At 38.8% G+C, this 24,036-nt stretch overlaps 2 protein-coding genes across 6 annotated transcripts in view; both read left to right on the top strand.

Moving 5' to 3' along the window:
• The window catches only part of tead1b (TEA domain family member 1b), a 29,880-nt gene extending 8,961 nt beyond the window's left edge, over nt 1-20,919 (top strand). The window contains exons 3-15 of one of the 5 annotated variants that reach the window (XM_033987033.2): nt 866-1,118; nt 9,445-9,509; nt 11,521-11,583; nt 11,697-11,759; nt 13,823-13,834; nt 14,483-14,614; nt 14,877-14,923; nt 15,020-15,081; nt 15,214-15,338; nt 15,554-15,727; nt 16,833-16,973; nt 17,066-17,218; nt 17,969-20,919. In XM_033987033.2, the coding sequence (XP_033842924.1) occupies nt 971-1,118; nt 9,445-9,509; nt 11,521-11,583; nt 11,697-11,759; nt 13,823-13,834; nt 14,483-14,614; nt 14,877-14,923; nt 15,020-15,081; nt 15,214-15,338; nt 15,554-15,727; nt 16,833-16,973; nt 17,066-17,218; nt 17,969-18,082 (1,299 nt within the window). In that variant the 5' untranslated portion in view covers nt 866-970 and the 3' untranslated portion in view covers nt 18,083-20,919. The remainder of the gene's footprint in view (nt 1-865; nt 1,119-9,444; nt 9,510-11,520; nt 11,584-11,696; nt 11,760-13,822; nt 13,835-14,482; nt 14,615-14,876; nt 14,924-15,019; nt 15,082-15,213; nt 15,339-15,553; nt 15,728-16,832; nt 16,974-17,065; nt 17,219-17,968) is intronic. The other 4 variants (XM_033987041.2, XM_033987049.2, XM_033987056.2 and 1 more) reach the window with 4 other exon arrangements.
• Nucleotides 20,920-21,512: 593 nt separating this feature from the next.
• Nucleotides 21,513-24,036, top strand: rassf10b (Ras association domain family member 10b). The gene has a single exon (XM_033988986.2). It carries the CDS (start codon nt 21,546-21,548, stop codon nt 22,803-22,805), a length of 1,260 nt encoding a protein of 419 aa, XP_033844877.1. The 5' UTR covers nt 21,513-21,545; the 3' UTR covers nt 22,806-24,036.

Genomic DNA, 24,036 nt, shown 5'->3' with positions numbered 1-24,036 from the left:
AGTGATCTAAGATAATAGAAACAGTTCAATTGATTTCATGTTTCAATTTCAAAACCTTAACGCTGATAGACTTCACCTCTTGATAATGGTATTCCAGCATAACAAGCAGCGGACTGTCATTTACATGTTTTTATGGCTGAAAAGGGGCTAAATCTTGATCTTTTTTTTTTTTTTTCTCAAAGATTGATGTTTTTTAATGTAATAAAATACATTTTTGTAGTACATTATTTGTTTAAGTTTTCCTGAACATATATTTAATCTGGGTGGAGTGAAAATAATGATATTATTATGTTATGATGATAACGCTAAGGTAAAATTCTTTATAGTTGAAGAGTTTCAATATATTTTTATACCAAACTTATTGATAATGGTATTACTTGGTATAGTAGGTGAATGGCAAAAGGACATAGTTAGAACATGGTTAAAAGCTCATTTTACATAATATGTTCACTTTAATGATTTTGTGATATAAACTGGGTTTGATTTATTGACAATAACTTTTTTGAGACTCTGTAAAAGATGCCACACGTTTTGCCTCCATCGTTCAGAGATGTGTTTCAGAATACCTCAAATTCTTTTATACACTATACAACACCACAAGGACAAGTTATGTTCATTTGTTACAGTAAGACTCATTGTGCATCCTTGGTAAGGTTTTAGCTAGAGCTGCTGCATGTCAGTGTTTTCTTTATTTCACCTAGTGTTGGTCTGGGATAGGTTTTATTATTGAACAGTGCATTTTTGTCTCTATTTTGCAGCTTTAGTTTTTGTTGGTTGTGCTGTATGATTTTCTGGGTGACTATATGTCCATCGTTGTAACTGTTGACTGAGTTTCGTCTTTCTTTTTTACCTTTGGGATTTCCAGGTCTCCCCCTAGTTTGCTCCAGGCTTAAGCTTGGAGAGCCCCACTGCCACCATTGACCCGAGCAGTTGGAGCGGCAGCGAGAGTCCTGCCGAAGACCTGGAGAGGATGAGCGACTCGACAGACAAGCCTGCGGACAATGATGCGGAGGGAGTGTGGAGCCCGGACATAGAGCAGAGCTTCCAGGAAGCACTGGCCATCTACCCCCCCTGTGGGCGCAGGAAGATCATACTGTCAGATGAGGGCAAGATGTATGGTGAGTACTGCTGTCATCAACAATGTGACTCAACCAAGTGTTATTACATGAGCCAGTCTCCAATCTCTGAAATCTTTGCAATGGCAGCCTCTTAGTTTCCTCAAGTGCACGTTTTTTGTTGTACATTTAAGTGCAACTGCATGAACTATTAGTCAGGAGCAGATGGTAGTGCGGTTACCACCAGCTGTGCACCCCCCGCCCCCATCCCTGGTTTTGGCTGATGTCATGCAAACAGGGAACATTTTCTGTCTTTGCACTTGGACTGTCTCGCAGCCTGTCAGTGTCAAGTGAAAGCCGAAGGCCCCTAAGAGCATTAGCAGCTGCCCGGTGACCCCGATGGCCAAAATGAAATGTACATTTTTAGAGCTACTACAGCAAAGATGAGAGCTAAGACAACTTCAATGCAATTCAAACATTCATGCACATAATCTTTCTATATTGTTGTATGTTCATTGATAAAATCTGCTATTCTCTTATTATACAGCCCAACTACTACTGTTGTTACTCAACAGTAGTTTTCTGTTGTTTGATTTTGATTATAGATTTGTAAATAGGATAGATATAGGTGTCAGTGTGTATATACATATATACACTCTCACCCTCTGTATAGTGGGGCAGACTACAGAATAAACACAAAAACTCTCATGGCATCTGAGTTGGAGGTTGGCCACAAGGAGACAGGTATTTTGTGGCGGAGAGACCCTGGGGATGGCATTGTGTTCCATACACAGCTCATCATAAGAGGAGCCGCCCTGAGTGCCCTTAAGCCCTTTGTTATCCCGGGCTAGAGTGCAGTTAATTAGCAACCGTCTCTATAGCAACTGTGCGTGCTACAAAACAATTTCTAATTTCTGCTTCTTAGCTTATTGTGGTGTTTACCTGAAGTGGCTCGCAGGCATCATGCTTATTCCTTGCATCTTATTGTGAAGATACAGGTTATGCATAGTTGCCATCACCTGCTACTGCAGTCATGGCAGGAGTATTTTGAAAAGTAAAATCAAACTCAATTCTGATCCTCAAGCCAAAGGCCCAAGACTGCTATGGCATAATGCACCTGCTGTGCTCGGCTGCATTCATTTATCCCTGAAATAGAGTTGATAAATGAAACAACACGCCTCACACAAATTGTATGTTTATTCATTGCCTCGTGTATTTGCACTAACCTTGCAAGTTAAATGGTATTTGTGATTTTTTGCCATGCAGTTTATTCCATCTTTGAACAAACGAATGTGTTATACACAGTTCTTTTATGATACTGCTCATAATTTTCATGAAGGTAATTTGTGTTATTTTTCACTTTTGCATGTTTTGCATCTATTTTATCATTATTCAATATATTTAAACATATCTTCCCAATTTTGATATGAAGCGCAGAGCAGTGGAGATGTCAATGACTATATATTTTGATGCATAGCTGTTCAGTGATGGTTGTATTGGGGTACAACCCTGGGTTTCTGTGACATGTCAGCAGTGCTGCAGCACAGACCCCTCCTATTTGGACTAACCCTGGGCTCAGACTGCACACGGTCCAACTTCGGTCCGGTGCCCGCAAGAATTCTGTATAATTAAAAGTAGCACGAGGAGTTCAGACCGCGCACCAAGCAGTCTGGTCATGCCGGCAGAGGTGCCGCGGCGCTCCAGATTAATTCCTTTGGGAGTCTACTTTGCCGAATGTTGGGGGCCACCACAAGCTTTTTCCCTTAATAAATAAATAGTTATCGCACAAACACGTGGTTTTGTGCATGCAGCTTCAAAGACAGTGACTACAACAGCACAGCTCTGGTCCTCGTGTGAATGTCACACCGCAACAAAACCGCTCCCACACTGGAGTCGCAGCTGGACTGGTTGCAGTCTGAGCGATGCGTAAGTGGTACTTGGTTTGCACAGATGCCACAGATAAGTTAGGTGTAATGAGCAGACCTGGCGTGGCCTGTAGGCCCAGCTCTGTGCTCCTCTGGGGCTTGTCTCTTAGGGCCGAGCACGCTCCAAGTCAGAGCGCCTGGACCACATCCTCCCTGCTGTGTGGATAATGAGGAATTCTGGGATCAGCTCAGGCTCCTCAGTCACCTGCATTCACTCAGAAGAGTGTGAGGAACTTCATGGCAGGAGAGGCATCACACTCCTCCAGAATAATCCCTCATTTGTTCCCCTGCTATTGTCAGACTAGCACTAGAGCTTTTTCACACACATGGTGGTAAAAAAGTCCAATTATTTTATTTCTTCTGAAAAGCAGCGTCTTACAAAAGTGTAAATAGCATTGATGCAGGTGAAGGGAAGATTAATGTCATTGTGAACAAGAATATATTTAACATTTATATATTTTTGGCTTATTAAGACATTCATTAATATTATGTTTTTGTATGGACTATAGAATAATCATATGCTGATGTCAATCTCAAGTCTGAATAAATGAAATCAATATTTGAGTAAATATTAAATAGTACACCAAAAGTTTGTGCAGCTCGATTATGGCAAAATATAAAATATGAATTGCAATAATATAAATCATATTTGCAATCTTACGGAGAAGGTAGAGCATCATCACACCTAAAAAGAATATAATGAACAGATAAAATGTGGTAAAGGTACTCTATAAGCAAAGGTACAATCCTACTTTTCCACTCAAGGAGAAATGTGTGCATTGAATACACTTAAGAATGAAAGTTAAACATCTTGATTACTTGATTATATTTTTTTATAATCTGAAATCTGACAGACATGGTAAAACACTGGCAGTTTTTTAATATATTTAACCACGGCTGACCACTTCAGCCTTTTGTTCTGTGTGCCTCTGAGTTGATCAAGTCACACAATGGAATTATTTGTGGATCCCAGTGAAGTGCAATTGATTTGAAGTCTGCATATTATTTAATGTTGGTCGTTCACTGAGCAAACTCATGTTGGATCTTCATGGCTCAGAGTGCTGGTCTCTGGAAGTGTGTTCACTGAAGATGTTGTGATATTTCTCTGGCTTTGATTCGAAACAGAAAGAAGGTGTAATGGTGCAAGGAGATGCCTCTGAGATTGCAAGTTATTTTTTGTATGATAATAAACATTTAGAAACTACATTTTATGCATAAGTGAATTTAATCACATATTAAATGGTTGTAGTTTCTCAAATGCTCTCAGTTTTACTTTAAAGAACAAACCAGAGACACATGCTGTTATTTGCTTGTATCTTTTCACACTAAACTCATTTACATGCCAGATTAGCAGTAGTAATTCCTTGCACAGCAGAGTGAATTCACCAGAGATTAGTGAATTCTCAAATTCACAAGAACTGATTAGATAGAGTTGGTCTAGGATGTTCAGACCCAAACACAAGATGGACCAGTTGGGCAGTTGGGAAAGGCTTTATAGACGATAGCAACGAGTGCCTAACAAGACGGTAACACAAGTAGCTACAGCGGTTGATGGAAAGTCCACACTGGCAAAGTTTGATAGACCCAGTAATGAGAAAGTTAGAAACTTTTAAGTGCTTTTATCACTTTAGGCTATACATGTTATTACATAAAGGCACATGAATTCTTGATAAATACCCCTCAATGTGTATATTCAGCCAAGGTGTTAACCTCCCAGTCTAAAGTCTGAGGAAAAGGGAGACAGTTGTATCAGGAGAACATCTGACTTAAAGTGTATGTCAGATCAAAATACAAGTTACTGTTCAGTGGTGATTGCTATCCTGATGAAACCTGAAAAGAGGGTTCTGTGGAGTGTTTGGTCCTGGCGTGTGTGTCTGTGAAGCAGGACTGTGGGTGTGTCTCACTCTGAGGTCTGTATCAGGCCCTGTGAGCCAGGCTGCTGGTTTCAGGTTTCATGTTCCCAACAGGCTGCTTTTGTTTGGCTAAAACACACACTGCTCTGGCTTCTTAAAGAGCCAGTGTCGTCCACTCCAAGGAAATCTTCATGGTGATTACGTCACGTCCCTATGATGAAACACTTCTGATGGGACGATCTGGTTCTGATAGGACAATTTTATGTAATCAACATTTGAATGGAATTTGAATGCTGCCATTATTGTCCCATCCAGAACGTTGTGGCCACACTGTAACAAGGAATCGATTTTTTCTTTGTGAGGTCACAGAATAGTGAAGTATTTTGACACCACATGTAAAACAGCAATGCAGAATAAAATGCATAAAGAAATATCTTACACCTTTAAATATATGGACTGCTTAAATTTCATGTGAATTTCTTCTATAAGCAGAGCAAACAGGGTTAGTCTTAGTAGTACCCCATTTAGACATGGAACACAAAAGGCGACATTAACAAATAAACTCTTGTTGTCCCATTAACCATCATGATTATTTTGAATAACTTACCTCTGCAAATTAAGTCAGATACATCAATGTGATGTTCCTAGTAACACCTAATAACAATACATTTCTGAATTGCTGAGTGATGAAGATCTTCTGTATTCGGGTAATTTCACACAATTTATTTCATACATTTTTTGGGGGGCAAAAGGCTTAGCTTTGACTTTTAGCTGGTGCTAAAATAACTTAAAGAGTAGAGCTGCATGAAAATGTAGGATACAGTAATACAACTCATGCAATTTGATTTGTATCCCAATATATCAGTCACACTGATATTTTGGATCTATTGGGTTCTTTCATTCACTGCACTGGTATCAGCTGATATAACCACCGATCACTGGTAGTTTTCAGATTCTGATTGTGATGATGTCATACTCCCAGATCGGGGTAAAAGCCAGATTTCCATATTGACAACAAGAAATATCAAAAAATATATACATTTTAGTATTTAATTTAGCAAAATAGCTTATCTACCACCAGTATTAATGAGATTACATTTTGAGAACCACATTGATTGACCCTCAGTTTTATGTATTAGTCCAGAGTTCTGTAAATTGATTGTTCACGGCTTGTCAAAATTCTCCAAACAATTTTGTGATCTGGCTTGGTCATGTACAAAAGAAAGTACAAGGAAGCTTATCATGAGCACAAACTTTGACTTTTCATCTCTACATATTGTCCACTGTCAGCATGTTTTCCTTTTGTGCTCAGATGCCGAATTGATCCCAAAAGATTGAAAATATTGATTTGCCTCTGTGTCTGACTTGGTGGCAGAAGGGGGGCCTGCACCTTCCTGACTGTGTTCACACTTTGCCCGGACGCACAGCGGCTACTCGTGAGACACATAATTACAGCTGTCCGTTCAGATTAGTCCAGATGCCTGTCCAACTGTGCCTTCATTCCCTGGCCATTTATTTCCTGCTTTGCTGTCTCCTGAGACGCAAACCTCAGCACGATGACCTCCGTTATAATGTATGTGATGATAAACACAGTGGCTCTAATTGATAGAGTGATTCAGTCAAGGACCAGCGGTGCAAATTGGTCCCCTGTGAGCATAATGTGCAGAGTTGGGATGAGCAGCTTGGTACTTCGGCCGCGGCACAGAGCCTCAGAGTGAGGAGGGAGGAAATGGACTGAGCTGGCCCGCTGGGTGATAAAGAGCCTGGTCTTTTGGTCTTTTGGTTCCATCTCAATGCTTCTCCAGCTCAGAAGAGGGCTGTTGTAATGCGCTCTCGCTGTCTCCAGGAAGGCTCCGGTTAGTGACCTGCTGCTTTGTGATGTCTTGTAAGATTTTGAGAGAACACCTCACCTTTAATCCCCCACTGTTAAACCAACACATTAGCTCAACTGCTCGTGACCCAGGACCTGCAATAAAGCCTTTTATCCGGCTCAATAAGGTCAACACAAGCTAAGTATCGATTTCTTTTGGTGTCCACTAAAAAATGGATTTTTAAAGAGCTGTTAATTACAGCCTCACACTGTCTTTTAAGAACAGGATTGTGTCATAGATACATTTTGTGTGATGTATCAAACTTGACTTGAATGTTAGTTTACATCTGAACACATTTGGGACAACAGACAAGATTCTACAGAACAATCCTATGTATATTTTATGGAAGTATTGGAATAGTTCCTTACTACAAAATATGGAGGTTAAAGTTATTTGACAGACTTGAATAAAATATTATCTTACATATCAGTTTTCTTAAATGGACAGCTCCAATATGTTGTATACTGGAGCAGAGTGCGTACACAGTACCAAGTGTCTGGTGTGGAACAGTGCAAAGTCCAAAGATTACAAGGAGATGACTCTGTCTCACCTCGTACAGGAAACACCTGGAGGATCCAGTGACTACACTGTATTTTTAGTTCTAATGGTGTCTGTATGACATACTACATTATTATGTTCCTAATTCATGGCAGTGTTCTCTGTTCCTGTGAAATTCTTCATCAAACAGAGCCATGTTGTCATCTCACTATTGGTCTTTATAGCATGGGCCAGCTTCATGTTAACCCTGTATTGATTGTTCTTACAGTGTCACTTTTTCTTTGTAACCACATTTTACACATTTCTGTCACTTGGCAAGTGGTGGTTTCTGTTTGATAAAACATGTGAAAAGCTTACAGCTCCTGGGCTGGATGCCTTCATGTTGTTGGTTTATACTATTGTCATGCTAATGCTTCCCCGAGACCTTTGAGCCATCTATCACAGATGAAAAGAGCTGCCAGTGTGCAGCCAAATACTACACAAAATGTCATCCTGTCAATAAATATGCCCCAAAATGTAAGAATTTTTAAAATTAAAATAAATAGAAATATCTGTGGTTAAAAATAGTAATAAAATAACACATTTCTCAGCACCCACAAAAATATCTTAGAGCGCTTCTTATCATATAATATAGTATAATGTATATAATTATATTATATTATAAATAAACTATTCTCATTCTTTTATGGCAGTAACTCTCTGAAAAGTCTTCAATAGCACAAATGCTACATTTTAATGTGTTCAAGTTGTTACACATATGTGTTTACATCCAAATATCTGAGCTACTTTGAAATGAAAGGGTAGACCAATGAAAAGGAGCTAGAATGTGAAAGAATGTATATTTGCAGGTATTTTTGGTAAATATTGGCAGACTGTAATGATAAATACTAATCAAACTTATATAGCGCTTTTTATACACTCAGAATGCTTGTATTGTCATTTGTCGATGTATCAAATGTATCAATGTAAAAATAAATGTGTAAAAAGCATTTTTCAGCAGTTGTGTTTTTGCAAACACAAGTTGGGAAAAAAGTGGGACAGCCGGGACCCGTGAGCTTTGTCAGTCTGGTGAAAAGAATGAATAATTCAATAGTAAGCAAGCTTTCAGCTGCCCATTTGTGGGCTTTGATCTAGGAATCAGGAGTTTGCATGAATGCCTGTATTGTCATGTTATGGTTCCACTGTGTGTAATTCATTGATTATTGAAAGTAGAGACACTATGCTGTGTCTGAGCGAGTTTACACTGTTGCCACAGTGGTCATGCAGACAGGTTGTTTATCAATGAGGTTCACAGCAGCACCTAAATGTTCAATGTGAAGATGCACATTGTACTTGTTCCCTTTTATATCGTAATGAGTCTCTCTTCTTACACATGATAACAATTCATAAGAATCATTTTCTTCTCACTCTCTGTCACCTATACCATATCTTGTTTATGGTAAAGACCTTTGTCCGAATCACCTAAAAGAAATATTATTAACACGTGAGACTAATACAGCCCCATTGTCCCATAATAATTGTGAGATCTAATTGAAAATGAACTGAATGTTCATGAAAAATGTGTCATTATGTCGTTGCATTTCAGAGAAGATCAGAGCTAGCCCAGAGCTTCGGTTTGTGTACAGCTGGACCCACAATGAGAGTGGCTCCTTAACTATAATTTGTGTAATAGTTTTGGTTGGCGCCATGTTATTACCATATGAAAAGGCTAAGCAGGGGTCATGTGCATTGGTACATCAATTAGAGTCGACTGAGGGCAGAAGAATGTTTGGAGCTGTTGTTAATTGGAAATCTTTACAAAGCTATGCTTCAATTATAATTTACTCCATTCTGCACTGTTTTAAACCTGATATATTCACTGCCATTATTTTCTGTAACACTATGAACAGCCAGCCCTGTTTCCTTTCAAAGCCCCCAGCTTTGAAGAAAATGAGATTGAATTAGATTAATTGAAAAGGCTGTACTGCTGCAAGTTTTTTCATGCTAATGTCACATGGTGTGTTCACAGTGCTAGGGTCTGGTTAGACAGAGAGTATTAACTCCAAAATGATTAAATACATGATCAAAATGTTTACATTTTTTACTAATGTTATACATACCACATTACGAAAATACGTAATTTTTATATAACAGAAAATGATTGAAAGATGATAATTAAACTAAAAGCAAAGGTTTTGAAACATTAAAACTGTTTAGTTTATTGTGATAATGTTTCTAATTTTTTCTGTTTTTCTGTGTGCAGGCCGAAATGAGCTGATTGCCAGATACATAAAGCTGCGAACTGGGAAGACGAGGACTCGGAAACAGGTGAGGGGAAAGAAGCAAGGTTAGACAGCGCAACAAAGCAGCTGCTCACTCTCAACAGCCTGTGGGCCCATCCTGCGTATTACTAGAAAATACAGATTTCATTATGTGGCATGAAACTATTAAGTATGTATATCAAAAAGTTTACATAATTTGAATCCTGACCCTTTTCACCAGAAAGAGAACAACCAACAACAACTAAATAAAGATCAACCAAAAGCAACAAATGAAGGACCACTTGAACCACTAGTGGAAAGACAAATAACCTCATTCTAAAGAGTGTAACTGAAAAAAACACACATGTCTACAGTGTGTATGTGTCATCCATATTCACACTTTGCGTGGCTAGTGATTACATTTTATTGATAAATTCAAGTTATTTTATTTATGCCATTTGTGCAGAGGTAGAGTACTTTCAAATGCACAGTGGAAATCAGAGCTAAGGGCTGTTTTTTTCATTATCTATTACTGTTGCAGTTTTTAAAAAATATGTTTATTAATTGTGTTTCATTGTTTTACTTAGTATTACACACAAACCAAGTACTCTATGGGCCTCATATATCACAACTGCTAGGGCAAAAGTTTAGTACATTGTTGAGGCAGGTGTGAATTTTACCTAGGACACTACACTTTTACTGTTTGTAAAATAGAATTTTTTTTCCCCACTGTGAATCAAAGATGAAATAGCGTGTTGGTTTCAAGGCAGTGATAATAACACTACACGCTTAACCCGCAGCACTTTGGATTTGACTTTCAGTCCTATTTCACTGAACTGGAGTGTTTCACAGCAGCTTCACTTGTCGTCTCATGTCCCTAAAGACCTAACCACAGAGAGTTTTGGGTCTAACCAGTGTGTAGATGGATGCTGGATGAGACACATCACCTGTCTCTGCTCTGCTCCAATGCAACAGATGTGTGTGTCTAGTGACCCGTCATCCCACTCCCACTTCAAAGTCTGCACCCCGTATGCATCCCAATTGAAGATAATCTCTCCCACAGTCACCAACACTAGTTGGCTGCTCTTAAGAATTTCCCTGTGTCCATCTGGCCCAATGTATCTGATTGATGCTCCTTTGGTGGATGTTACAATTGCTATGCACAGACTCAGACTTGGCTCTGGATTTATGTCCAGGGAGCACATAGAATTCTGTGCCTTCATGATGTGCTCACAATCAGTATTATAAGAATCTTTTAGGTTTTAAATGTTTGATGGATTACCAACAGACATCGACATCCCTCTCACTGAGAACGTGCTATTTTATCAAGGAAAAAAATAAATAAATAGGCTACTGTAGAAGGGATGAAGGTACATTTTTTATTTCATTAAACAGTTAAAAAAGGAATACGATTTTAGGTGGTGGCAATTTGCAAAAACATTTTTCTTTTAGCACCCAGATAATGATTCATGTACATTAAGTAGCTGTATGCTGTCTTTAGAACAGCACAAAGCAAAGAACTACAACTATATGCTTCTTCTGAGAGCATGATGAAGGCTGGGGTAGTGTCTGTGAATCACAATATGACCAAAATACCATATCAGCACAGGAATCAGAACTTATATTATTGATATATGAGGCCCAATGTAGGCTATGTTTTCGATCACCCTCCCAGAGCCTCCATGATAACAATTTATGTATTGAGAAATTGTTGACCATGGTCATTGACTCAAATGGGCTCCATGTCATGGTGTTCAATCTTCTATTTGAAAATATTTTTCCCTCTATCTTAGCCTCACATTGAACATTGGTGACATGACTAGGTCCCACAAGAACACCAGAGCAGCAGATTCTCATTCAGCACACACCGGACCACATCTGCCTCCTGCTAATATGTTCTAAACAGGCCTTTATTGTTCTTAATCAGTTAACTTAAATGGTACAACACCTCATAACGTTCATTCAACATTGTTAGCCAGCTCTGTAGCTTGGAGCTGCATCTGACCTTCGTGAAAATAAAACAAAAGACATGTGTAATCCACCTTTTGATTTCCCCCTTTTGTCTTTTTGAAATGGAGGTGTCTAGTCACATACAGGTCTTAGCAAGAAAGAAAGTTCGAGAAATCCAAGCTGCCATTAAGGTACGTCTAGCTTTGCCCAGTCGCAGGGGGCTTTTCATTGCCATGGTTACAGGCTCTTCCTTTGTCTCCTCCCCCTCCCTTCCTTTTCGCCCCTCCCTCCCCGACCCCCGCAGGTGTCTAGTCACATTCAGGTTCTTGCCAGAAGGAAATCTCGTGAGTTTCATTCCAAGCTAAAGGTATGCGCTTCCTGCTTCTGGGCTTGTGCTTGCAAACTTTTCTGTGTCCTGTAGTGGTCTAGTAAATAACTGTCACTAACATGTCATGTCATGTCAATTAAATGTCTGTTCCTTATATGTATAATTTGATGTACTTACAACTAGCAGCAATAATTATTATTATTAAGTACATATTTAACCACAAAATAAAACATAGCAATGCATACTATATACTACTGAAACAAATGGCAAGTGGTGGGTTTTGCCATAAATTAGTTTTCCATTTCATGATGAAAGGTATGTCTGATAATCATAGTTCAACTCTAAAAGTGAAAGGCAAAGTGTAATCAACATTCACTATTCACACATAGTACTTCAGTTATTATTCATTATGACAATTCCATTCATTTTCACAATTTCCTTCATAATTGAAATGAATGAATTAAATGGTCTCATAATTTCATAATTATATGTCATTGTTGTATACATTGCATGTTGCATTTTATCTTACTTTCAATGTCAAAAATGTGCATTTGGGAAGCATGCTAGCCGTGGCTGTGGCTCAGAGCTGGAGGTCTGCCTACATGTCTTTCGAAGCTGCACAGGTTAAATAGAAAAGGGAGCATGGCAAAAGGCTTTGTGTTAAAAAAAATTAGATTACCCCTTAACCTCTTTTGACACAGTAACCCAACTTTTCCCTGCTGTCAAAGCCTCTGTAGCAGACACATTCAGAGCTCTTGCTGTTTCTAAAATGCTTTATCCTTCTCCCCTGAATCTCTTGTTCATCCTGGCTTTTTACAATGCCATGGCTGTCATTGCCTTTCCTTCCTCCTAATTCAGATGTTGTCATTTCGGGGCGTTCTTGTCAGCTATTTCAGTAAAATTCAGGGGGGAAAACTCACTAAAGAAAAGCTTTTGAGAGTGGCACATTAAGACTTGGGGATGGCTTTGTGAAAGACGGGGTAATCTTGAATAATATTGACCTGTAATTTGAGGTATTTTATAAAGTATATCAAAGAAGACCTACCATAGGCCTTCTTTTTCCTATTTTTGGGTGGAAGGCGACTTTAAATTTTGACTTTCACACTTTGCTCTTCTCACACAGTATTCACCAGGAATTAATGACCCCTTATTAACGTGCATGTGCGGGTTAGAGTGTCTGTTTTAGAGGGGGATAGGCAGACAGGCCGTGAGCCACATGAATGCCTGGTTCTTTCTGTCTGAGAAAAAACAGGCGGCTTTTGTATGACTCCCTGTCTTGTCTCATTTAAAGCAAATTAGACTCCAGTGGCATAGAGAAATACAAAAGTGCCCTGCGTTTTAGAGGGTCATCAATGGAAGACCCGCTGCTTCCAGTAATCTCTCCTGGATTACATTAGACAGTATGGCATCTACTGTATAAGAAAAATCACTAATAGGCTGAATGGGTAGAGACAAATCTGAAAAAGTGAAATCATTTTTGTAATATTTATGTAGAAAACAATGGAGTAAATAGCAAATGTATATACTTGCATACTGGATGACAATAGCTCAGTTGATATAGTGTTTGTCCACTGATCCAAAGGTTGCTGGTTCGAATCCCACTCTTGACATAAACATCACTGAGTGAGAGGTCAGATCCACTAACCCACAGGTTGGCGGTGCGATTTTAACCCACACAGATGAATGCTGTCACTGTGGTGTTGTGTCCTTGGGCAAAACACTTAACCCACCTTACCCCCAATGTCTATGTACACTGGTGTGTGAATGGGTGAGCAATGTAAAGAGTGCCTCGTGAAAAGCGTTATAAAAAAAATGTGACCATTTACCATACATTAATTTTAGTTTTAGTTAATTGCAAACCACCATAACAGAAGTGGAATATGTATAAAAATATTTTTTCAGTCAATATGATTGATCCATTTATATATTTTATACTTGTTTTGAAATAAATTACATTTTCCACATAAGTCTTCTTGTTTAGATAAAGCTGTGGATAATGTAATACAATGGAATGTATAGTGTTGTTTAAGATATTTCACTCTAGTTGTTTATATTGATAGACACTGCAACTTTTCAAATTAATCTTGTTTTTTTTCATTCAGGTTACAAGTATGGTAAGTTTGTTTAATTTTGTCACTTTGAATGCATTGACCCCTTCCTTGAGAAAACCCTGCCTTGTCCTGTGTTTAGTAGCTCTCCTTGGTAGTGGCACAATAGATGCTGCACTGTTTTCAGTTCATTTGCATCTCATTTTTGCCTTTCTTTGTGTAGTGTTTTCACTTGACTCTTCTCCACCAGCTTCAGTTACCAGCATGCTTTACCTTTAGCCAGTGCCACAGTGAGTCTGCATGACTTTTCTTGGAGGCTTGTGGGTGCCAACTCTGCAGCAGTGTCTATTTGTGAAATTTTTAGTCACTTGTTGTGACTATAATGTATCTGTCAATTTTGCGCACCACCAAGGTAGTGCCGATACATTGGCCTTCCTTTCAACATAAGAAATTCTTTGCCTTTACAATTTGATTCAGAGTTTTAAAAAAGTATTTATGTGGTACATTGGTCAATAAGTTTTTAATGGCATACCACCTCCATTCTTTGTATATAGGAATTCAGTTTTCATTCTTTTTCGTAATCTAAAACCATGCGACACTTAAACACTGGTGCATTTCTTTTAACCTGCTGCTGTTGAATGTGCTGAGAAAGGTCAGTGTGGCTGGTGGCTGCTGCCTCGGCGAATGCTAAGCCTTTTGTGACTGCTGTTAAAGGATCAAGCCGTGAAGGACAAAGCGCTCCAGAGCATGGCCTCCATGTCGTCTGCTCAGATCGTCTCTGCTACGGCCATTCACAACAAGCTGGGGCTGCCAGGCATCCCTCGCCCAGCCTTCCCCGGAGCAGGGGTGAGTGTCTCCAGTGCACCCCAACATTCATCTGTCATTCAGCTACACACTGCACCCAGAGGCCACCACTCCAACTCAAATCACATTACACAGCGATGCCTTGCCTCTATCAGATAAGCTCAAGATCAAAGACTGCTAGTCAAGATAACTACTGACACTAAACATGAGCTAAGAGCCTTTTGATCTAGTCCGTAACACATGTACACAATTGGACATAGCTCATCTTTGTTAATTCAGTCTCTATAATATTGTAACTCTTCAGTTATGGCAGGGCATGATATCAGCTGGGCAGCCGGGATCCTCACAGGAGTAAGTTAGACTAAAACAATATATTTCTGCACTAAATGAAGATTTTCATTTATAAAAGTATTTCATCTAAAACAACTGACTTATTTTCTTTTACAGCATTAAACCATTTTCACAACAAGCATATCCAATCCAGCCAACAGTTACAACGGCCATTTCAAGTAAGACCTAGTTTTTTATTTACACTTCAAAATGTTCAACTTAAACAAGAACACTTGTTTAAACACTCACAGTTGTTGTGTGATTGTTGTAAATCATAGGATTTTAAACATTGATTGTTGTGGGTGTTTTAGGTTATGAGCCCTTAGCAGCTCAGGCTCCAGCAGCACCTGCCTGGCAGGGACGTTCCATTGGGACATCCAAACTGCGACTGGTGGAGTTCTCTGCTTTTCTAGAACAACAGAGAGACCCAGATTCTGTAAGAAACACAATAACATGAACATTATTTTATTAGCACAACAAGTTTTTTTATTTGTTAGTGTGAAGTGAATCACTATAAAGCTAAAAAAAAATGTATGTATGATATTGATATGACATTTTTCAGAACTTCATCCATAACATAAAACGGCGTTTTTTCAAGAATCAAACACTACTAAACTATAACAGTTATTCTCTTTTCTTTTTTTTTTGCAGTACAACAAACATCTATTTGTACATATTGGTCAGACAAACCACTCTTACAGTGATGCTCTCTTGGAGTCCGTAGACATCCGGCAAATTTATGACAAATTTCCTGAGAAAAAAGGAGGGCTAAAAGAGCTTTATGGAAAGGGTCCTCAGAATTCATTTTTCCTTATAAAATTTTGGGTAAGTATTTTCCCATTCATGAGGGTCACTGGCCAGTCTATGCATAGATTAATTATTGTGTAACCTATGAAAAACCAATGCACTCTAGAAGGCAATAGATTAGGCCAGAAAGGAAAAGCTGATTTCTCAATTAATAAGCTCCTAAACTTGTGTAGTGGGTATATAAATTACAATAACTGTTATTCTTAGCGGCAGACAGCAAATTACAGATTCAAACCGGGTTCATGAAAAGTGGACTGCTTGTAAGCATTGTACACATTGAAGACTACTCCTTGTTTATTGAATACACTAGCTATATTTGGACTGGCACTTTTGATCAGAGCACTCACTAATTCAATGTAATATGATGGAACAATAGTGTGACCCGGTTGTGGACATTCAATAGAGTCTAAACACTGCTTGTATTTTCCTATCTGGTGCAAAATGCTAACTAGCGGCAAGCAACAAAGTAAGGGCTCGTGTTCTTGGGCCAAGTCCTCTCACATTCTTTTTGAAGTGGCCGACAGATCTAAAATTCAAATTAAAGGCCGAATCTCCACAATAATGAATGTATAACTGCGGAGGTTAATGAAGGAGAAGGATGGGGTCTTTTTGTGGTCGTAATGAAGCGGATATGCAGGGCAGACAGAGGCCACACTCTCCAATAGAGCAGCTCAACCTTGTAAATCAGTCTTTAAACACAAGTTCATTTAACACCCTGCACAAGTCTGTTTCCATCCCTGAAACAGATTTGTTTCTACATGATTTCTTACAATTAAATCCAACAAATAGTCACTGATTATTATCAAGCATTTTCAAATTGACCAGTGCAAATACAATGTGAAGTCTTAAAATGATTATTTAATTATTTAATTTGTATTAAATGAAAGGCAACGATTATGGTGAACGCAAATGGAGAAGAAGTAGTAGTCAATAGTGATGCTTTTAGGAGTTTCGCTTCGTCATGAAACCACAAAACACATTTGATAATTTCCAAATGTGCAAAAATAATGGTAACTTTTGAAGAGAGTGTATATATTGGGTGGCACAGTGGTATGCTAGGACTTTCCTCTAAAAGAAATTGTGCTTTGTTGGTTAAATAAAATACACTTTCTCTGATTGACAGGCGGATTTAAACTGCAACATCCAGGATGAAAATGGATCATTTTATGGTGTCACAAGTCAATACGAAAGTTCTGAGAACATGACGATCACATGTTCCACAAAAGTCTGCTCCTTCGGCAAACAGGTGGTGGAGAAAGTCGAGGTACGGCCTTCAGTAAACAATGTTCACTGATATGACCAATGACAGGAATGAATATAAGTAATTTGTTATTTTATGTATGTATTTGGGTTTAGACTGAATATGCTCGCTTTGAAAATGGCCGCTTCATCTATCGCATTAGCAGATCTCCCATGTGTGAATACATGATCAACTTCATCCATAAGCTCAAGCATCTCCCGGAGAAATACATGATGAACAGTGTGCTGGAGAACTTCACTATCTTAATGGTAACTTCTCAACCCCAAAGTCAAGCCTGTTTTTTTAAATGTGCAGTGGCTTCAGTTAGACTAAAAATGTGTGTGGTGAGGTGAACTCGAGGCTGGTCCCACATTCCTGTAATTCCTGACGGGATGAGGCGCAGTGTGAGGAGACTCATTATCAGCAGGAGACAAGGGATAAAGGGGCAGGGACCTCTGTTGAGACATCACATGAGGTCTTCAAATGTCATTTAACACGGACACCCTTATGAAAAAAGCAACACAAATGTTTATACAGCATAGAAATTTACATATTAGTTGCCTTTTACAACATGGGTTTAAACAAAATGTGTTTTTTTTATATTAATAACTATACATTCAGCTGAATACTTATTATTTAAATGTTTTTTGTGCAATTCCAGTATACATGAATGATGAAAAACAAAAAACTCTGCCCTTAGCTTGAGTTAAAATGTCATAAAGTTTTTAAATTACAAGAATAGTTGACTCATACATTTAGACAGTGTACATTTTCGATAGAAGTATCAGTTCAGAGATTTGAATATTTACATATATATTTTCTGAAAATCAGTGGAAAAAGAGTAAAGTGTATTATAAATATAATGTGTCCTTTTATATACTCGAGAAATCAATAATAATTGTCATTTATCTCGTGTTGACTATAAAAGTAAAAGTATCACGATAAGAAATTTGTGAAAATCAAGAGTTTTTAGTGATGAACTCTTAGATAATGCACTGAAGGCAGCTATTTTGTTGCAGGTGGTGACAAACAGAGACACACAGGAGACGCTGCTGTGCATGGCGTGTGTGTTTGAGGTCTCCAACAGCGAACATGGAGCTCAGCATCACCTTTACAGACTGGTGAGGGAGTGAGTGAGCACTCCTTCTATAGACTTTACCCCATTGGCAGTGCCTCGACTAAAGTCCTGCATACATGGCTTTTTTCGTCATGATTTGGGTGACATCCATTGCCATTAATTTTTTGTATTTGACTGCAGCTGTGAATTAAGGTACAGTTGTTTTATGTTTTAAAAAAGGAAATCACATTTTGTTTGGTATGATTATTGATAAATGTTTATAAATAGTAAATGGAAATCTATGTGATGTTCTCTGTTTCATGTATAGAAGAGAAAAAAAAATACTGGCACTTTTTAAGTGGTCTTAAATGTTTTTTGTAGCTCTGTTTAGCCAATAAGTATTGTCTATAAACTCAAATTCCACAGCTGTCAGTAGATTTCCCAAAGAAAACAGAGTGCTATTGTAACTGTATTTAAAACCACACAATAACATAACAAAAATCAGGCAGCCTTTCAGATTTATTTCATAATATGCACTCCACGTCTTGTACACTAACTGCAATGGACTGTGAAATACATTAGGTTTTATTTGACATACATTTTAGGCACTTGTCATTATGATATAAGATCTGTTATATTAGAAGGGATTACTTCAACATTTCAAACACATGCACAATATTATATTTTTAAGTCATATTCTAACCTGGTTTAGGTCTTAAAAATGCCCCTCTTAATTTACTTTATGAGCTAGATCTGTTTGTCATTGTAAATTGAAAACAGAAATAAAATTAACAATCCTCCTTAAAATTCTAGTTTGGCATGTACCAAATTTTAAGTTTTTCAGGTGAATGCTCTAACAAAATTCTCAGTTGTGGAAAAGCGCTCACTTGGGCTTGCCTTAGTCATGCACATGTTTTGGACTAGTTCACGGTGCCCTGTTGACCACCTTAAACCTTGTAAATGTGAGTGCTGTGCTCATGTTTTTGAGTGGCCTTTGCAGCTGTAGCTGTGTGAACACCAAACCATGCCTCTATAAACATGATAGTGATGATAAGTGCATTGAGATAGAAACACAAACTTGCCAAAGGTAAAAAGTACTGTGCCTTAAATGTACTCTACCCTTTATTTCATGAATAATGGTGTTGAAAACTAAGTCATTGGCTGTGTATTATTGGCATTTAGATAAATTACTGTATGTACGGTATTTGTAGTCCACACTTTAATGTTGGTTTGACATAATACATGATATGAATAGTATTTTATAGACCAACCACTGTACCACCTGGTTACTGAGGACATATTGGCATTTACAAGTACAATAGACAGTCTGAGACACTCCAGTATGTCCTCTGTGGTAGCAGAAAGTGCCTTTGGTTTGAGGACTATCTTTAAGCTTAAAACAGATCATACAAATGAACCAAAATCACAAGTGGCATCAGTCACCACAATGCCTTGTTATATGCTGGGACAAATATTCAATGTGTTACACTGAAAACATTTACTGCACTAATTAATCCAGTATGTCTCTTTGTTGTTTTTTCCAAGCTGACTCCCACCCTCCGTGCCATAATAGTGGTGGTTGATATTGAGAAATTGGGTTATTCTGATGACAATATTCAGATGATATTACAGTAATCCCAATGTGCCTGTAACTGTCTGGTTAGGGTTCAAGTTACACACAAAACATGTTTGGATTTTTTCCCCCCAAATTGTGTTATTGTAGACAACACAATTTTGCATATCTATCTTAACATAACAGGAGAACAGACATATTTTGGCATTTTGTCTTCATACCCTTTGGCTACATGACCTTAGGCAACATAATCCTTGAATAAATACTCTTGAATGTCCAGTATTTTAATGTGTAAATGTATTTATTGATAGCATATCTTTTGTGATATATCAGCGATGCATTCTTCTTTAACATTTTATGACATTGTAACAAGTTACTTTTAGAATGGTTCTGAAACTATAAATATGTTAAAAGACACAACACAGGGAAAGTCACTGTGGACACTTGCAGGTTCAGGTGTTTAAGGGTGGTTATAACAGACTGTATTCCCTTTATATTCAGTCTGCACTGTGTTGTACTGAAACCCTATAAATACCAAATCAATATAGACATTAATGTTGGGCTAAATAAAGCCTTAAACATTGAAACTGATCCATTTTAATATCTAAATGTGGACGAGGCCATTGTTTGTTTATAATGTGTTTGTGTTTTTATACAAAATAGTATTTTCATCATAGAAAACCCAAAGTCAGGAGTAGTCTCTGGTGAAGTAAAATTAAAATGTTCTGTGTTTTACAGTGTCATGTGAACACTGCAGGCTTTTCTTTTATGTACCCTGTGTATTTTTTACTTTCATTTCTTTGTGGAAACAGTTTCTTGTTGATGTGTTAGTGTACAGTTGTACTTGGTTTTGTGTTGTCATTACTGTTTATATGTTGCAAGCCCAATACGATTGCAATGCTTACACTGCTGGAACACTTATATCATCATTTCAAACACTAAAGGCCTTAAGACCCAATCCCAATTATTTCGAGGAAATTTAGAAACTTCTTCACTACCTTGAAGATTGTAGCTAAATGTTTATTAGCATAATTATAGTAGGGAGGATTTGAAGTATTTTGCATACAGAATTGCCCAACATTCATTCTATTTTTTACTTTTTGAATAAAGGTTCTTTGTACAAGCTTTTCTTGACACAGAATGCAGTGGTATCTTTTCTTATAACACAGTAAACCATTGAAAAGAAAGAAAAATAAATCTCCAAGTCAATGTGCTGCATTTGATCTTGTCTCTGCTTTGTAACATGATACTTTATTGATAACGGTAAATATTTTGTAGCTATAGATCTTTGGTATGTATGGAAAATTGAGGTTAAATAAATTGTGTAAATTGGGGGAAAATCAATATTGTATGTGTGCTGCTTTTGATGTACGTGGTGAAATGTTTATAAAGAGTAGGCTGATCTCAGTCAGAACTGAACCTCAACAGCAGATGGAGTTTGTCTTTCAGTTTTTCACAATCTGAACAGAACTAGTGTCTGTACAGGTGTGGCCACAAGGGGGAGACACTGTAAAGGGAAAAAAAAAAAAAATGACTGGCAATCATTAAAAAAAATATATGTTGACAGAATTACATTTTCTTTCACAGCGGAGCAATTAGAAATTAGAATAAGCTACGCGGCGTAGGGCCTATTATGAATATCACATCAAATGTCCCATTTAGGCCTAAATTAAATGTTTTGTAAATGTATACATATTTGAGACATAACAATTGAAGTTGGTAAAAATGAGAGCTATCGCTTTTTCATATTGATGACTCAAGACGATGAAGACTTATCGCTCTAAATGGTCACTTTATGGAACTTTATTTTGTCCATTGTTTGCTCATGGCTCGCTCTCACTGGTGTTACAGAATCACGTGACCACAACAATCTGTGCACTGGAGTTGTAAAGTTTCCATCAATCCCAAGTGCATCGGAGTGACATGACAGGCTTCTGACAGGACCAGATCTCGAACCAGACACATCATGACGGAGGAAAATCACATCTCCGTGTGGGTTTGCCGCGTAGAGAAGCTTGTGTTGGGCTTGTCCAAGAGAACCAGCTGTGCAGATGTGATCCGGGTCCTTCTGAAGGATCAGAACCCAGAGATGGGACTTTCTCACACGCCTCAGTCCTACTGCATTGTGGAGAAATGGAGGGGCTTTGAGAGGGTTCTGCCAAACAAGACCAAAATCTGGCGACTATGGCTCGCATGGGGACAAGAGCAGAAAAATGTAAAGTTTGTACAAGTGAAGTGCGATGCGTCCTTCTCCAGTCACGCTCCCCGAAGCGCAGAGGCGCGCGTGGTACGCAGCAAGCAGAGCCCGTGTGTTACCAGTGGGTCCATACGTGACCCGGTGGGAGTCTGTCCGGAGAACCAGCGGCGCATTGTCAGAAAGGCCTTCAGAAAACTGGAGAAAATCAACAAGAGGCGCGCGCGTAAGGACGCATCGTGTGCAGAAAGAATGGAGACGTTGGTGCACGTGGTCCTCTCCCAGGACCACACCATCCGACAGCAGGTGCAAAGACTCGCGGAACTGGATGCAGAAATAGAGCTGCGCGAGGCAAAAGTGCACCTGGAGCGGGTTCAGCGGCACGGGGCTAACTACCTTCAGGAAACATACCTGAGCGGTGACGCAGCGTGCGTCAAAACAGAGACGTTTTGCTCAACGAAAATTAAGCAGTTTGAAGACTACTTAACAACATGTGAGGCTCTCGTGCGGCTACATGAGGAGATCAGTGAACACGAAACTCAGATTGACCGGCTGACCGCTCAGATCCAGGTGGAGCTGCACCTGCACTGGATGAAACGGAAGCAGCAGCAGGTGACCCCAAGGGTCAGCCTATGCGAGTCGAGTCCGCAGTCAAGCCTCATTCACGAAAGTCAACTGCTGCTAGAAGAGGAGCGGATCAAAACTCAACTGGAAGCCAGCTGGTACATTGGCCTGCGCCTGGAGACAGACTTGGAGTCTGTTCAGGACGATTTAGAACTGTCCGGGGACATTTGTGCAGCAAAAACGAAGGAGATAAGAGATTTACTACAGAAAGTGGACCTAGCAGATGTGCAAAACACCGAGGGAGGAGGAATAGCTACGGTGGTCAGTTTGGGCAGTCAGACGGAGTGGGTGGAGCAAGCCAGGGGACTCTCCAAGGCGCACGACATAAACGACAACGACTCAGATACGGGCCTGAGCTCCTTGCACAGCCAGGACTCAGACCAGGCTCAGTGGGAGGCCGTTGTGTAGTCAGCAGTCTTATGGTTAGAAGGAACAACACTGCACTTAGGCTAATAGTATTTGATTTTGTACATCTAGGCTAGGAACAAATAAACCACTTTATAATATAAACGTTAAACGTGTCGATGTTTCCTAATTTAAACTACATTGGTTTACTTTGTGAGGCCTGTCATTTCAATACTGGCGCTACAGTTAACCACATCTGTCTGACCAAATGTATATGACTGAAGTGAAGCGGAAAAACGACGGCAATGAACTACAGTAGAAGAGACACCTTATCTGGACCTCCCTTGAGACATAAACATAGCTTCTATTACAATAACCACATTTATTAAATTACATTGGATCTTGCAATTTGCATCCACCATGTTGTTTATAATTATGTGAAAACCACAACCGTATATATTACAGTCTTTTATGTAGTTCTCTAATTACTGTATTGAAAATGGGTATAACGCTGTTTCTCAGTATATACTATGACAGAAACTGAAGGCTCTGTATACATGTCTGGCATCACATAAAAGACCACGCCATGGTTCCCAAGTGTACTGAGTTACAACAGTTGTGTGATATTGTTTTCAGTCACAGCCGCTTCAAACACAATCAGTGTTACTATGAGTCTGTTCACTCAAGTGTCAAGTTTTTATGATGTACCCAGGACACATACAGGACAAGATCCAATCTTGCATCAGAATCACCAAAAATTTTAACATTTTATTTTGAAACTTTTAACTTAACTTGATGCCTCTTTCACTATACCAACAATTAAGTCTATATATATTTGCACAACAATTTAAGTTGTATTGTTTTATCTGTGTAGCTAAACTGCAGCCTGGGGCCCGGGCCTGGGTTTTAGGGTTTTAAAGATTTGATTTCCAACTACTTCATAGAAAACTCTTTTGGAGGAAGATAATGGATATCTGTGGATCTATTACTATTCTCAAAGAGACTGCAGTCAAAGCAGGACATTGCCCTGTGAGATTTGTACTCTACCCTCTCATGTGGTCATCTTTTCTTCTGACATTTTGTCACTGTAGAAAGCATTAATTGTTGTGACCTGGTAAAGAAAAGAAAGATCCAATTCTGTCGCATGCAGCTGGGGATCAGTGGATTCTCTCAGGACCAAATGAACACATTCCTGTTCTTTTGTCTCTGGAACACTGTGAAGTGTTTCCCATGTGAAACCAAATGTCAATTTGTGATTATGTAGGGTTTCCAACACTCTTCAGCCTCTCAACAG

Source organism: Periophthalmus magnuspinnatus, chromosome 3, assembly GCF_009829125.3.
Source record: "Periophthalmus magnuspinnatus isolate fPerMag1 chromosome 3, fPerMag1.2.pri, whole genome shotgun sequence".
NCBI lineage: Eukaryota > Metazoa > Chordata > Actinopteri > Gobiiformes > Gobiidae > Periophthalmus > Periophthalmus magnuspinnatus.
This window is presented reverse-complemented; position numbering and strand designations above follow the sequence as displayed.

Coding starts and splice junctions, on each gene's coding strand:
- rassf10b (XM_033988986.2), top strand. CDS start 21,546: ATGACGGAGGAAAATCACATCTCCGTGTGGGTTTGCCGCGTAGAGAAG.